This window comes from Anoplophora glabripennis, unplaced genomic scaffold, assembly GCF_000390285.2.
Source record: "Anoplophora glabripennis isolate ALB-LARVAE unplaced genomic scaffold, Agla_2.0 scaffold633, whole genome shotgun sequence".
NCBI classification, from domain to species: Eukaryota; Metazoa; Arthropoda; class Insecta; order Coleoptera; family Cerambycidae; genus Anoplophora; species Anoplophora glabripennis.
Genome location: NW_019418911.1, coordinates 194,009 through 212,154, shown reverse-complemented (window position 1 = coordinate 212,154; position 18,146 = coordinate 194,009). Strand labels below are relative to the sequence as shown.

At 30.1% G+C, this 18,146-nt stretch overlaps 1 protein-coding gene across 4 annotated transcripts in view; it reads left to right on the top strand.

Moving 5' to 3' along the window:
• Positions 1 to 18,146, top strand: part of LOC108912543 (attractin) — an 82,673-nt gene that overhangs the window by 39,609 nt on the left and 24,918 nt on the right. For all 4 annotated transcript variants that reach the window (XM_023456805.1, XM_018717795.2, XM_018717794.2 and 1 more), the window contains exon 4: positions 3,450 to 5,093. In XM_023456805.1, the coding sequence (XP_023312573.1) occupies positions 3,450 to 5,093 (1,644 nt within the window). The remainder of the gene's footprint in view (positions 1 to 3,449; positions 5,094 to 18,146) is intronic.

Sequence of the window (18,146 nt, the reverse complement as noted above, 5' to 3'; positions counted from 1 at the left end):
AAAGTAATTTCAAGAATATGTAGAGAATCTGCTGCTTTTTTCCATAAATAACAAACAAAATAAAATAATCCTCATAAGTATAATTTAAACGATTTTCAACAAAAACTATCACAGACATAACTATAATTTGAGACAAATGTCATGTTATTTCAATTGTTTCGTTGTCGAATTACCCAATGGTAATATGGCAATACAACAATGTTGTATTGCCATCGTCAGATTACTATGATCTTATCACCATCATCATGATTATTATTAACCAAGTTAATTTTGAGTACATGTGTCTATAATCACCATATTTTCATAGGTTGATACTTATACCGTTAGATGTCATACACAATTAAAACAAGTAAATCGTTCATTAGAAATTCAAACAGAATTTTATAAGTTTTACTGTTAAATAAAAAATAAACAATATATTTAATTCTCTGGTCACCTATCCAATATTAAGCTGATTTATTTAATGATTACGGCCTCTATGAATCAATTCAATAAGTTTTGTATATTCAGGCCGAGTATGTATCCCATTTACGTTAAAATGTTATGTTAGAAATAACGTTTGTAAATAACATGCCGTAATAACATATATCTTATAAGTATCCGTCAAACAGACATGTTATTTAATTGTAATGAAATGAAACAGAACACGGCCGCTATTTTATGTAGTACGTATCCGTTATTTACGAGTTTGCGCTGTACATTGAAGGTATTTGTTTCATGTTTCATAACAACAGACTACGTACCGGTAAAACGAAACCATCAGAATTAAAACTTATTAATGCTTTATGACAGCAGTTTGCTACTAAAGTTAATTTATTGAGCATGAATTTGGGGAAAAACCACACAAAACAAAAAAAATTAAAAGACATATTTTTTTTATTGGCGGAAAAACATGTTTAGGGGTAAAATACATCTTCAAAGTTCGCCCCTCGAAACAGATTTTTCTAAATATCTGGGGTTCTCATCAATATTTTGGAACGAAACAAAATGCAAAATTACTTCTTATAAATCTTTTCGTGTTTGGGGGTTGCTACCCTTATTTTTTATTTCAGACTATATTTTTCAAACAATTTTTATAGGTATATAAAAAATTCATATTTGTTAAAAAAAATTAAAAATATGATTTATGTAAACAAATTGACAAAATTAATTTCTCTTTTTAAGGGGTGAACAATCCCCTAGTGTGCGAAAAATTTCGGTGCTGACTAGTATTAACATTTTAAAATAAAAAGTTTTTACTTTTTCTCTAATCATACGAATAATTTTTTCTATTGGTCTAAAACGGGTTTAAACTGATGCAAACTACCCTTGCTGTTCCTAAAATAAAAATAAGGGTTGCAACCCCCAAACACGAAATCACTTGTGAAACATTTTATTTTTTTAAAAGAAGTAATTTCCATTTTGTTTCATTCCAAAATATTTATTAGAACCCGAGATATTACGGATATGCTGTTTTTGGGGGTGAACATCAGGCAGTGGCGGCTCGTGACTTTTTGAGATGGGTGGGCAAAATTTATTTTTCTCTCATGTAACTTAATATCATATAATAATTGCAATCTACGTTAGTCTATTTAATTTTGAAAGTGTAAAAAACTTAAGAATTATGAAGATAGTTAATATAAATATACCTGAAAATTATATTAGTTATTCCAAAAGTATACCTAATAGTTCAGCAAGAACAAACGAGAATGTCATCACAGTGATTTCTTGCCGGGATAGGGGATAAGGCAAGGATTAAGGCATAGGACATATAAAAAATTATATAATTCTCTAAACAAATAGTAAAATTCTCTATCACTTTTATAGCTGAAATTACTAACGATAAATTATACTAAAATTCTAATAAGTAAATAAATAAATAAATAAATAAATAAATAAATAAATAAATAAGTAAATAAATAAATAAATAAATAAGTAAATAACCAAATCAATAAGGCGCTTTACAATGTCTCTATTTTCGTCCACGACTTTATTATGGTTTAAAATATTCTCACGAAATGCAGAATCAAGAAAAGTTTGAATGTTTTGTTTTCCTAATAATTTAAATTTTAATGTTGAATATGTATGCTCCTCCGATCGCTCGTGTTTTTTTAGATTCATTTATATGTTTCAGATCTGAATATCCTAGATAATTCCATGGAGTTTTACTTTTTTCATTAAACTGTAAGCAATTCCAACAATATAATTTGTTTCTGGTTTCATTACCTTTTAACCATTCATATTTATTGTACCAATTTTTACTAAATGATCTGTTACTTCCGCAATTGTTTTTATTTATTAAATTTTTCATGTCAGGCGTAGGTTTTAATTTTGAAATAAATAATTTATCATCGAAAGTTAACATACAAAATTTTTTATTTAATAAAAAATTAATAATATCACCATTGCTACTCACCAATTCGCTATTTTCGGCTTACCATTTTGCTTTATTCCAAACTATTAAATAATAAAAACTTACCTAAACCACTATACTAACCCTAACCTAGAACTTACAAACAACAAAGTCGTGAAGTACAAGGAATAACAAATCTCTACCTTCCTAATCTATGAAATAAAACTAACATCAAACCGCAGATTACACGTAAGTACCCGAAGAATATACGAGTGAAATCGAAGGGCTTGCCTGGACAGTAGAGTTATTTTAGGTAATTAAATTATGTATATTCAAATGATAATTTATTAAAAATCTGATTGAAATAAAAAAAATATATTAAATAGAAGCTATTTTTTTTAATCGAACAGTTTATTATTTGAAAAAATAAATAAATATGTATCGGATTTAAAAGTCCTAAAAAATAATTTATATCACTTCCATATTTACAAACTCGAATCTATTAAAATATTGAACATTTTTCAGCAATCACTCTTAATTTANGTTATAATTTAAGATAACATGTTACAAACTATTTTATGTTGTACTTACCCGTTATTTACGAGTTTGCATTTGTTTTATGTTTCATAACCTAAAAGACATCTGTCAGTTATATGTGTTTTTGTCTAATAATGACTCTTGTTTATAATAATTTTGCATAATTATTATTAAAAATGTCGACATAAAAGCGTCTTCAAAAAACAACAAAATTGCAATACGAGTATTTGCTAAAAATGGTCTTAATTCCTCAATAACATGCACGTTATATCTTAACAGGTAACGTTAGCAACCCTGAAATAACATAACTGTTATTATGATAAAATGGGATACATACTCGGCCTGATTGTGACACTCCTATCAGCAATGTAGTTTATCTCCATAGAGAACATGACAGCCAATTCAAGGTCAACAAAAATGGGTGCTGAGTCAGTTTCTCTGCTAATTGTTATGTTTACTAGGCCTTTACCATTTTTCTTTAAAAATAATATACTGCAGCATGAAATTGAAAATTAAATACTCATTATATATCGACGAGGCTCTAATAAACTCTGACTTATAGTAAACTTGTTTATTTTAGGTAATGTTTGGGAAACACCTCATACTGTGGAAGGTCCATCCATGAGATATGGTCACTCTACAGTAATATATGGTGATAAAATATTTTTATATGGTGGAGTAGTTGGTAATCAGGGACCCACATCTGAACTTTGGGCATTTGATATTAGTGCTAAAATTTGGGAAAATGTAACAGTTAAAGCTGCTTCTTGTAATGGTAGTTATTTAATGTGTGGTCCCTTGAAATCTGCTGGTCATACGGCCACAGTAGTAGTAAATAGTATTAACAAGAAGGCCGACAGAATGGTTGTAATATTTGGTCATTCTCCTTATTTGGGTTATTTAAATACTGTTCAGGAATACTATTTTGGTACAAGAGAATGGCATATAATTAATACAAAAGGGTTTCCTGTTAAAGGTGGTTATGGTCATACTGCTAGTTTGGATCTCTTGACTGGAAAAATTTATGTTTATGGGGGAATTATTTCAGAAAGTGAATCGGCGCAGTTTTTAAGTAATAGTTTGTATTCATATGAACCTAGTGAAAGAATTTGGACTTTATTAGCTGAAGCACCTTCTCCAAGATATCTACATACGGCAACATTTATTTCAGAAGGATTGATGCTAGTTTTTGGTGGTAATACTCACAATGATACATCACACAGCTTTGGGGCGAAGTGTTACAGTTCAGAATTATTGATATATGATGTATTTTGTGACACATGGACTGTTTCAACTGTGCCAAAAAGTTTAAATAGTGACTTGGCTAGATTTGGACATTCAGCTGTTATATTTGAAGGCTCTCTATATATTTATGGAGGCTTTAATGGACAAATGTTATCTGATATATTGAAATATACCCCTGGAGACTGCAATTTTAATAATGAAACTACTTGTTTAAGTGCAAAATCAGGTGTCAAATGTGTTTGGGATTCAAAAACTAATTCTTGTACCTCAATATCACATATACCAAAAGACTTAGTCCTAAAAAAGGAGGAAACTCATATAATTTGTTGCCCTAAAATAAATCGTTCTGCAGCTACACAAAATTTGATAAAAAGGAAGAGGAAATGTGAGTCTATGGAAGACTGTTTAAGTTGCGTTCAAACTACTACTGAATGTGTTTGGTGCAGTAGTTCTTGTACTTTAAATAATAAGTGTCCAAAATTAAATGGGAATATAACTGATTTAAATCCAATATTGACTTTAGAAAACTGCCCTTTAGATCCAACACCAATTTGTAATCAGTTACATACTTGCAAAGCATGTACTTCTCAACCATTTTGTCGTTGGAGATTTGAACATGCGAAATGTGTACCTCATCCCCTAAATTCTAATATTTCAGCAGAGGCAATTGAACCAATGCAGTGTCAAAGTGTTTGTTCAGAATATATTTCCTGCTTAAATTGTACACAAGAAGAATGTATTTGGTGCCAGAATGAAGGCCGGTGTGTAGATAAAAATGCATATACTTCAAGTTTTCCTTATGGTCAATGCAGAGAATGGACAACAATAGGAACAAAATGTCGTACTAGAGGAAGTGATGAAAATTCTCAATGTAGTTTTTACAAAACATGTGCTAAATGTAGAGATGATCCAGCATGTGGATGGTGCGATGATGGTTCCAAAACTGGTTTAGGTTCTTGTATGCCAGGAGGTTACGGAGGTAAAGTTTAAACATTTTTTAACTTGTTTATAAGAGAAAGAGAGGAGAGTCATTTAAATGTTTTTTGACTTCTTGCTTAATTATAGATGAATATTCCAGTTTATTTAATTAATATATTTTTATTTTTATACAAAATTTTCTTATAACGTTTTATGTTAGGAAAGGAGATAGCTTCTTACCTTAATTATATATTTTTTATATATTTATTTACATTGTTTACATACTTACAGACTTACATAATAACATAAATATGTTTGCTTCCGATATAACTCCGCACAAAAATGTGCACTGGCCACACACACTAAGGGAAAGCTCCAGGTAACTGCTATCTGAAATCACCACACCTACGACTTATTCCTTCTAGCTGAAAGCGTCCTTTCTTAGTCTCGTGCAGCTTTGCCTGAGTCAGAAGTGCAAACTTATTTATGTCATTCTGTATATGATTATATTTTAATTTTATGGTACCTACTTTATCTTCTCATTTCTTTATAATTGATAAATAGTCATGTATATATACTACTTATTTATTGTGAGATAATTTAAAACCAATTCAGATAATGATAGTAAAGAAATGTATTTATTTATTTATTTATTTATTTATTTATTTATTTATTTATTTATTTCAATTCATGTCAATACGCACCAGAGTGTTTACACATGTCAAAAGAAAAGGAAAAGAACATAACTTAGTACGCTGAGATGACTTACTATATAAAAAATATACAAAGATAGGTAAAATCAATATAAAATAGTTACAGACTAACAATATCATTAAAAATACTACAAACATACAAAACAATACATGTAGATAGCTACAGATGATAAGAACAAACAAATAGCTAAAACTAACAAATTAAATATTGTGTAAGTCACTTGATAAAAACTGATTAAAATCATAAAAAGCGTTTCTCAATAAATAATTCTTAATTCTTTTTTTAAAAGTATTTATATTTAAAATCCTTACATAGTCAGGGAGAGCATTAAAGAATTTTAAACAACAATATCCTGTACCATTTCGTGTTCTAGTTAGTCTTAGATGTTTATTTGAGATGTAGCAGCAGATATACTTGTGTTTAGACTAATTTTTCAAAATAGACCTTTTTAGTAGTGACGTCACATACGCCAAATAATGGGCAACCCCATAGTGCACATTATCATGAAGAATTTCCCAGTATTTTTACTAGATCGATTTTCGACCTTATATACTGTGGACATAAGTGCCAAAAAAATGTTCTTTGTCACGACCTTAAATATCGCGATATTCTGGCAATATTAGAAATATTTAAGTTTCAAACCCCAAGTAAGAAACTAAAAGAATTACAGAATTTATATATTTAAATTTATAGAACAATATTGACTTTTATAGTAATTAATAAATTAAAATTATATCGATGTTACTGAGCATGCGCATTAAAGATAATTTCATGTAAGCGAAGTAGCCTCGCAACAAGATATGATTCAAGAAAAGTTTGGTATTGGTTAAGAGGAAGTCTATAATAAATCACTCGAAGAAAAAAACACTCGATAAACACACTGACACTTCACAACACCAAGAGAAAACATTAAAAATACTTAGTAGAACTAGAAAATGCCAAGATTAAACAAAAGAAGATAAGATATGTTAATGATGACAGTGATGACATACATAACAAGATCTTACCTGCGTATGGGACTATTCTTTCCGAGCATGCACATTAGAAATAACACGGCTAATGTTAAATTTTTACTTTATTTAAATTTAGGAATATTCTTTTATATCATTTTTTGGAAGTTTTAAAAACATTAGTGTATCTATTTTATCAAACATGTGTTGGTTGTTCTTAAATACTTCTAAATCCTTGTAAAAATAAATTCATTTGATGTTATTCATTTTTATAGTATCTATGTAAATAGTACACAAGGGTCAGATTCAGTCTGTACAATTTCAACTGACAATTTGTTGCGGGTTGCCTAAATATTGACATCACACTAAAAGAGTCTATTGAGGCAAAACAGGTGCCTGTTTTTCTAGTTACATCACGGGGACTTTTTTTTAATTTAAAACAAAATCCACTGCAAAATTGAGGATAAATTCAAATTAGGAATGCTATAACTAAAATTTCTGCAGAGGACCTGCAGAATTAATTGGTTTGTTTTATTAACAGATTTGATTGCTGTCAAAAGATGAAGGCAAAATTCTGCACATTTGTTGTGATTTATTCTCTAAATTAGAATTTCATGTCTATATACAGGGTGTCCCACCGGGAACTGTGTCGATCGATATCTAGGAAAGTACACATCCGAAAATTTTGAAAATTTGGCAACATGGCAATGTCCATGGGGCGAACACAACTAAAATATCTAGAACTCTCCAGCACTTCCGGTTATACCAGAACTCGCACCAACTTCGTTATTTTAAATGGAACACCCTATATATTATTGCATTTTCGGATTCTACGTGAAATTTTAAGGTCACTTTATTAAATATTCCCTATACCTAGGAGTTATAGATTTTGGAGATATTAATTTTTAAAGAAAAAATTTGACAGATGCAAGGGTCTGTGGAGATGCTAGTAACTCTTTTCAGGAGCGTGATGTCAAGCTGATTTTTGGTATTCGTAAAGAACTTAGACGACAGTAACTTATGGTATATTTTTAAATTGAAAAATATTATACCAAGTGTTTCATTTTCGCTGTTACATTTTGGCAAAGTAAAACAGCTATAACTTTCTTAGCTTAAATGGAACACCCTGTATTTTATTACTCTGTCTTGTACACATTGAAATTCTCTTTCTAGCCATATAAGCATTGTTAGGGTTGCGATCACTTCTTTTGGAGATATTTGCAAATTTCTACTATTTTGGCAGTTTTCATCATATCTGAAGTGTTATCAAAATTGCCTTGGACATAAGCATGTCAAAAATAACAAAGGTGGCTTGGTTTGTGTCAAATATTGTTGTGTTACTAACCTAAACTAAAGTATAAACTCGTTATAAACATCTATAATTCTAATTATGCCGGCGCGTTTAAATTACTCAAACGAAGATTATTTTAATTTGTTTATTAAATTATGGACAATGTGACAAAGTTTTAACAGGAACTTGCGATACATTTGCTGCTCGATATCCACAAAAGCAGAAGCCATCACCGATTACTATGAAACAAATTATTGGAAATTTTAAAAACTTTGGTTCGGTCAAAGCAAAATTTGAAAGAAGAAAGTCTGTTGGTAATGATGAAAAAATTGCAGTTTTGGGATACTTTGCTGCGTATCCAACATTATCTATAAGACAAGCTCCCATAGAATCAGGATTGTCAAGAAGTTCTATCCACAGAATTTTGAAAAAACACAAATTTCATCCATACTCTATTTCCATAGTCCAGCACTTAAAAGAACTCGAAGACTCGTGTTTAGTGAATTTATTTTGACTTCATATTATGAGAACGAACTATTTTTAAATAACATCATTTGGAGCGATGAGGTAAAATTTACAAAAAATGGCACGTGTAATTGCCATAACTCACACTATTGGAATGATACTAATCCGCATGCTGTCAGAATAAGCAATTTTCAAAAAACTTGGCAATTTAATGTTTACTGTGCAGTAAGAAATGATAGGGTGGCTGTACATTTCTATGAAGAAAATTTAAATGGTAAGCTACAAATAGGTTTTTAATTTTAGAATATAAATTCACTTTTATTATAGGTGAAGGATATTTAAACATCTTACGCAACTTTATAGAAACGTATATGGATAGTTTACCACATGCCGAACACAGACTCATATTTTATCAACACGACGGCGCACCTCCCCATAATAGTCACCTAGTTAATGATTTACGGCAAGAGGTTTTTCATGATCACTGGATAGCCAATAATGGACCTTTCATATGGCCACCTCGTTCGCCGGATTTGTCGGTGTTGGATTACTTTATATGGGGTACCATTAAAAATGAAGTTTACAATACTCCTCCAACAACCATAGATGATTGCATGGAAAGAGTTCGAAATGCATTTAATAAATTAAATGTGAACTCAATTAGAAGGGTCATGTCATGAAAATTTGATCTTGAGACTTGAGATGCGAAAAGTGCCACAAAGTTCAAGGGCGTAATTTTGAACACTTGCTAAAATAAATACCTACATTAATATTTTAATATTAACAACAGTCCTAATTTTTTTAATTTTTGCTGTGACGGAACTAAAGTTTTTAAAATTTGCAATAATTTGTCTCACAGTGTTTGATGATGGCTTCCGCTTTTGCGGATATCGAGCAGCAAATGTATCGCAAGTTCTTATTAAAACTTTGTCACATTGTCTATAAATAATAACTAAATTAAAATAATCTTCGTTTGTGTAATTTAAACGCGCCGACATAATTAGAATTATAGATGTTTATAACGAGTTTATACTTCAGTTTAGGTTAGTAACACAACACACAACAATATTTGACACAAGTCAAGCCACTTTTGTTATTTTTGACATGTTTATGTTCAAGGCAATTTTGATAACACTTCAGATATGATGAAAACTGCCAAAATAGTAGAAATTTGCAAATATCTCCAAAAGTAGTGATCGCAACCCTAACAATGCTTATATGGCTAGAAAGAAAATTTCAATGTGTACAAGACAGAGCAATAAAATACAGGGTGTTCCATTTAAGCTAAGAAAGTTATAGCTGTTTTACTTTACCAAAATGTAACAGCGAAAATGAAACTCTTGGTATAATATTTTTCAATTTAAAGATATACCATAAGTTAGCGTCGTCTAAGTTCTTTACGAATACTAAAAACCAGTTTGATATCACGCTCCTGAAAAAAGTTACTAGCATCTCCGTGCATCTGTCAAATTTTTTCTTTAAAAATTAATATCTCGAAATCTATAACTCCTAGAAATAGGGAATATTTAATAAAATGACCTTAAAATTTCACGTAGAATCCGAAAATGCAATAATATATAGGGTGTTCCATTTAAAANTTTTTTTTTGACGTTTATTGACAAATGTTAAAACTATCGTTACCATGACATAGTTCACATTGTTGGAGGAGGCGAAACACCAAAACGGTTATACCACGTCGTCAAGAGTATAATCGCTTATCAATACATAGTAACTACGTAAAATTTGTAATTGCTATTGGCTAAATTTCTAATGAATTATATAATCGGCATTACATTTGATCGTTGCTGATATACTCGTTTTTTGAGATACAATCTAAGCAATCGTCACACATATTGTACTAGGTTCACCGTAAATTCTGAAGTGTCACTGTTTATTAATGTCATACAGTCTACTATTTAGCCCTAGTACGTCGACGTTATTTATATTAAAAAAAAAATGAAAAATAAAGAAATTGCGAAAATTATCGTAAAATATGAGGAACTGATATATAACACCTATTATGAGAGTTGTAGATTTTGAAAAGGTCTTTCACATCCCGTTAAAAAATACAGGGTGTTCCATTTGAAAAAACAAAATTTTTGCATTTGAAAAAATAATATATGTTCCGATTTTGTGAACACCCTGTATGACATTTATAAACAGTGACCACTTCAGAATTTACGGTGAACCTAGTACAATAAGTGTGACGATTGCTTAGATTGTATCTCAAAAAGCGAGTATGTCAGTAGCGATCAAGTGTAACGCCAAAAATGTCATTTTTTTATATTAAAATATTATCTTGGAAACGGTTGATTTTTGATACATAGTACCTATTACGAAAAAGTTGCACAATTCCATGTAAAATATAAATATCCACTCAAATACAGAGTGTTCCATTTAAAAAACTACAACTTTGGTCAGCCCTCCGAAAGCGAATCACCCTGTATAAGTCAAACTATTTTTAAAATGTGTATTTATCGCCTCCCATACGAACCTATTTTGAAATATTTTGTCTCAACTATATTCTAGCGATAAATCAACTTTGTCACAGCGTTGACTCACCCTGTATACAGGGTGTCCCGTTTATGTTTCAAAACAACTTGTATGCAAGTTTCTCATGGGAAAATAATGGGGGTAGTTCATATAATGTTTTTTTCTTAGACGCCCTATTTTCGAGAATCATTGAATTTGCTACTTTCCAAATGGTTTTCCTTAATTATCTTTAAATCGGCAAAAGATAAAAATGTCAAAATTTGTATACGAATAAACATCAACTGTACGTTAAGAATAATGTGCAAACGGTTCCTTTCTGAAAAACAGTGTCACCGATACTGGTTATTGGAGGGGTACAAATGAAAAAAAAAAAAAAAGACATTCCTAAATGGTTTTGTAAATTCTAAAGTATACTACAACAAAAATGTATACTTGTCGAAATTCGGTAGCATGTACCAGAAAAATGAAGTTGCATTTTTTTTTGCTGACAAAGCGGCACAACTACATTAACAGAATTTATATTGAAAGAGGACGTTGCCATTGAATGAGTTGAAGACATTTAGCTACCAATAGTCTTTGCATTTAAGAATATAATTTTAATTTGTTTCATATCACATGAAACAATTAAATTCTAAAACATTTTATTAACTTAAAGAAATAAAAAGATTAAATTTTATTTTAAGTTGTAAAGTAACATTTAAAAATGTAAATCAAAATAAACAAATTCTATTAATAACTAATTTTAGATTTTGTAAACTACTACACTACCATTATTAAAATAAACAATTGTTGAATGAACTGAGGACATGAATGCCTAAAAAAAGTAATATATTCCGAATCACACTGCAATAGATTTAAAATCTTGGCTAGTCCTAAGAACAAAACCAAGCTTCCTGTAACAGCTGTTAAACTTGTAATATGTTTATTAAATGTAAAATAAAAATATTAGGAAACAGACTCCGAGACAGACAGAACAAAAAAGCTGCACAATTAAATCAATGAGTAAAATTCGAAATACTACAGTAAATGCTGAAATTGCCCCCCCATTTGCTTCTATGCACAATGCTATGCGTCATAAAAGTGACTGCCTAGCCCGAAACAGAACTCCAATATCTTTCGAACAAGATTTGACACTTCCACAATTCGTGCCCATAGTTCATCACGAGTTTGTACCGGAGTCGCATAAACTTTGTTTTATTTACATTAAATTTCATTAATTATTTTCATTTGTTTCGTTTCCAATTCAATTTCTTTTATGAAAAATGACATTAAATAATTTTTTGATATAAATGTCATTTTCTCACAATAACTCGCTTGTTATTTGAGATACATCCATCAAATCTTACATCATTGTATTCGTAAGAGAAAGCTTTATTCGAATGTGGAAAAATATACAGGGTGTTCCATAAGAAAAAATGAATTTATTGGCCGTCCAGCTTTTCTGGGTCACCCTGTATACAACTGAATCATCTTAAAAGATGCCCCTCCCGAGAACAAAATTGACCCGTCTGGGCGATTTCTTTTTAAATCACTTAGTATAAAAGTTATGAATTTTGTTTCAAACTTTATCATCACACTGTATTAATTGCAAATTGGTGTTGGGAATGATTTATTTTTATCGATTCACAACTTTATGTAGATTTATTATTCAATTTTTTGTAGAACATGACTCGTCAGTAAATAAGACCCTGTTGTAGAAATCATTATTTTCATTCTGCTTATTTCTGAACCAATTACAAAAATGTAGTCTTGCATTATTGCACCAAAATCTTATGTATTTTTGTTAAATAATAAGGCCATAATTTATGTTTCTTTAAAATCTTGTGGACTACTGATTTTGAAACATTGAATTCAATAGAGATTCTTATACTGGTCCGTGGATTTTCATCAACTGCATTTAAAACTACTTCTAAATCTACAGTTTTTATAGACCGTGGATGATGTTGTTCTATGACAGTAAAAAAAGTACATTTTTCCCTAAATCTTCTGTTCATCACAGCAAAAGTGCTGGGATGAGGGTCTTATCGACCAGGAAACTTTTCAGCATAGCGCCTTGCCGACGCTAGTGAATTACATCTACTTTCTTCATACATTAAATGCATATCAGTCAATTCAGTTAAACTATCTGATTATACGACATAATGCCAAAAATTATTAATAATATGATTTTATCATAAATTAAATGCATATCAGTCAATTCAGTTAAACTATCTGATTATACGACAATGCCAAAAATTATTAATAATATGATTTTATCATAAATCTAATATAGTATAGTCTAGGGTCATGTGACTTGCATTTTCAGACTTATTAGCGCGTTTTAGTGTGTCTAGTACATAATTTGTACTTGGATTAAACCTATGATCAGATGCTTTCTGAGCAAAAGCAATTTAACTGAACAGTATTAAATTTGTATGAACTACATCTTTGGTCTATATTAGGAATGAATGTAAGTAGTATAATAAAGCGGCATTTAATAAAATATGTTATATGTCCGTGAACAAAAATAATTTGTTTTTTTTTACTTTGTCAAATAATCATTTAAAATATGTATGTAGTTATATTTAAGTGGAAGTCGTATTTACAAATGTTTTATATTATAACGAGCGTTCAAATAAAAACGTGGTCAAGTTGGTTCTGAAAATTTGGACGTAGGGCGTAGCGTATAGCAAATGAACTTAAACGTCATCTGTCAAAGCGCTATATTGCCGCTATCAATTTGAATATTTTCGTTTTAAAAAACATTTTATGTACAAAATATTGTTTTATAAAGTATGTATAAAAATTTAATAAAGCTTATTATTGTCTTCAAAAGCAAATATTTTCATATTTTTCACACTTAATTGTTATGTTACTACCAAAAAAGATTCAATTTTCTAATAAGAAATAGAGTTCCTTTTCAAATCAATGTAGCACAATTTGCATCCTAGAGCAACTGCCCGCCACCTTCGCTGTTCATGTTGGAACAGCTAAAATGCGCAAACAGTCGGCTTTGACTCCATTCATATACTATTAAATCTATGGATTTGATAAATGTTATGACAGTATAAATTCTTGACAAATTATGTTGAAACCGTGATAACGTCTACTTTCAATTTAATATGCTATTAATGTACTTGTACCGTTTTATGTGGGCAAAAAATGCAACTTCATTTTTCTCGAAAACGGTACATTCTACTGATTTTCGACAAGTATGCCTTTCTTTGTACTAGGGTTCCGCACAACCTCTCTGGGGTTCCACGAACCGGTCAAAAATTTAAAATTTTATTATCGATAATTACAAAATTCAAAAAAATTTATACTCTTAAAACTTTTTATTTTTATAAGTACACGCGTATAAGTTACTATAAGAGCTTTATCTATTTATGCCAGTGCAAGTATAGGCCAGTCATTATAGCTTTTTTTCGGGAAAAAAATACTATTAGAAGTTTCTCTGCGGAATATTGTTCCGAAACGTGTTATAAACAAAATATCAAAAAATCTACTCGTGACTAGTTGGGAAACTTTGTTAAAACAATGGTCAAAATTATGGAAAAGTGGTTTTTTGACTCTCGTAAAAAAACTTATTCATAGAGAAAAAAGGTTTATACAAAAAAGGTAGGTATTAAATAAATCTGTAAAATAAGCCAAGTCCGATTAAATTCCGATAATTTATTTATGCGCAAGAGCTCAAAAATGGTCGAAATTGTCCGCTTTTTTCAATTGCTAATAATTAATGCAATTTTCATCGCAGACACTTGTAATTCAGGATTTTTGAAGTTTTTTGCACCCTTAATAAGTTGTAAAAACTTCAGCCCAAAAGCTTCATTAGCTTGGCGTTGGCGAAATTTGTTATTTAAGCGTGTTGATTACGTTGCCTTTCCCTTGATTTTTGGCTAAAAATTTATAAGGAATATCCTGAAATTGCTGACGAGGCAATAAATGTATTAATGCAACTACGTACCTGTGCGAAAAATCATTTTCCACGAACGTAGCAACAAAAACAAAGTATCGCAATGCGCTTAATGCAGAATTTGAAATGGGATTGCAACTTACGACAATAGCACCTGATTTTACCATATTATGTAAAAATATTCAAGCACATACCAGTCTTTGATTATTTTTACTCTTTTTTTAATTACTCAATAAATATTTACTTTAATTTTTACTTAGTGGAATATATTTTTTAATCGTAGTATTTATAAATATATTAAATAATCAGTAAGAAATGTGTTTGAAAATTTTTTTAGGTGTAGGGGTTCCTCAAAAAAATCGAAGTGTTGGCGGGGTTCCGCAAGTCGTAAAAGTTTGAAGACAACTGCTTTAGAGTTTACAAAACCTTTTAGAAATGTAACAAATGTTGACTTTTAATATATATTTTTTTCAATTGGACCCCTCCAATCACCAGTATCGGCGACACTGCTTTTCAGAAAGGAACCGTTTGCACATTGTTCATACAGTTGACAATTTACTTGTGTAGAATTTGGCATTTTTATCTTTAACTGATTTAAATATAAGGAAAACCATTTGGAAAGTAACAACTTTAACAACCTGTATCTCGAAAACAGGGCATCTAAGAAAAAAACGTTACATGAACTATCTCAATTATTTTCCCATGAGGAACGTGCACACAAGTTTTTTTTTAAATATGAACGGGATACCCTGTATATACAATATACACTAAAAGTCTGTCAGGAAACTACGGATGGTGATTCTACGGATTAAAATAATAGCATGTGTAATGAAATTTTTTTTCGAATTGTCAATTGTTTGCAAGTTACAGCTTGTCAAAGTTCATTTTTTTTTTCTATTTAAATAACTTATTTAATTCATGTTCGATTAGTCTCTCATTTGGCACACCCACTAAGTAGATGAAGCTCTATTAGACCAGTCAGAGAAAAGATTCATTATGCAACGCTAGAGGGAACTTTACTTAGAACTCATAATTTGTTTTGTTCATAACTTTCTTCTCTTGCTAGTCATCACAGAAATTTGAACATTATTGAAAAGAGAAACAATATCAGAAAAAATTATGTACTCTTTATTCAAACTGATAGATGTAACCGTTTACCAGGAAATCGCTACTAATGTGTTACTGAACATCAAATTTCTGATAATTTTTTCTGTAATTAATCAAGTTTCCATGCTTCAAATAATTATCATTAGTAATTTTTGTGTTACGAATTGTAACAAAAGTTGTTTAGAGCAGGTATAAGTTTGATTTTTCACCATAATATTTTTTTTCGGCTGTGTAATAGCAATGGGGAAAAATAAGATGAATATAATGAATTTACTAATAATATATTGTTTACTAACGAAGCTGATTTTACAAGAGATGGTATGACAGCATGGCAACCGTGTTATTTTGATGCCTCTTTTTGTCATTTTAACAAATGAAGTCAAAAATTAAAAAGGAAAAGGTACATTGTAGCGCCCTATAGCAATAGAATGAAGCCTTTTGAAAAATGTTTCATACAAAAGTTAGGTATATTTTCCCGCAGAATACGAAACTGTAATAAAAATATGGGTTTCCATTCAAAAAATTAATTAATCTTAATATACAAATCAAAATTTGCTACAGGGGCGTTAGAAAATGCGGAACCATGGGGCAAATTTTACAATTTTTTTTTTACGCAATTTTCTCAACTTCCTGAACCGAAATTATGTATATGTATCATATTTTACATAAAAAAGGTACTCTTGTTAGATTTTAATAGCATGAGCCGTTTTCTAGTAAAATCCATTTCATTAATTCATTACGTGCTCAAAAATTCCTGCTGAAAATAAATGTGTCAAATTGTACCATGAGAAAATTACTATTTATGACGGTTAACAGAGGTGTCAAGTATATGTCAATTATTACTGATTAGATTACCTACTCAATATTCCAATCTAAGAAATTTGAATTTAGATACTGTAATAAATATAGGATAAACTAAATTATTATAGGGCTACTAGTTTAGATACAGATCATTTATCCGTGGCGGGCAGGTGTGAACGAATTCGAAAACTTACTAACAAATAACCTCCGAGCGGTATATGCATCCGCGCGGTTTCCGCCGTGTCTGAATTAGCCCATAATGCAATATTATCTTTAACAGTGAATCTTACAATAAACATTTTATATTTCGTGGCTTTTTTTTGATATTGTTAGATTTTCACATAAAAATAATAATAGCAATATTTTATTATTCAAAATTATTTATGTTACTGTTTACTACAAAACTATCTACTTAACTGTGATATTAAACCCTGATTTAGTAATAGTTACATAACAACTATAATGATAATAATAGTACAAAAGGAAAATTAAATAAAAATAGTAATTTTTTCATGGCACAATTTGATACATTTATTTTACAGTAGAAATTTTTGAACAAGTAATGAATTATTGAAACGGATTTTACTAGAAAACGGCTCATGCTATTAAAATCTAATAAAGAGTACGTACCTATTTCATGTAAAATATGACACATTTTAATATTTAGGAAGTAGAAAAAATTACTTACAAAAAAAATTGTAAAATTCTTATTTATATATAAAGCATATAAATAGTAATACAACCCCAAAATTTCGTGATTTAATATTAAACCGTTTTGAAGTTATGACATAAAAACTGTCCTGAGTTATCCCTTCAAGGGGCTGTATCTCCCTTAGGGGCTGCCACTGATAAAAACTACTAAAGTTTTCATCATATTTCGACATGTTGTAACACCTTGTATATACAGGCTGTTACAAATTCACTTCTCACTGCAGGGATCTCGGAAACGGTAAGAGATACGAAGTAGCTTAAATGGGGGCAAAGTTGCATAATCAGGGGATTAAACATTATGCCTCTAAAAAATCAAGGCTAACATGATCTTGTCGAAATATTAAAAAAAAAACAAATTTTGGAAATCCGTTTTTGTTTCATTTCAGCCTTGTATGAGAGGATATTGAATAAAGAAGAACACCTTCTCATGGCAACTTTTTGCCATGTAACGTTTAGGCTCTCCAGCAACATCATCAACTTAATTTTTTTTTAAATACGACCCTGGAAATTTTATTACAATTTTTGGAAGCCTTCACGACCTCTGTACTGCTTCAACCCGAATCAGATTCAGATGTTTTGTATCAAAAAATTCATATTCGTTCTAGATTTATCTAAATTTGTTATTTAGATTTCCATGTTTATTGAATTATCGTACACTCTAAGTGTTATTAGACCCTGTGAAATCCACCT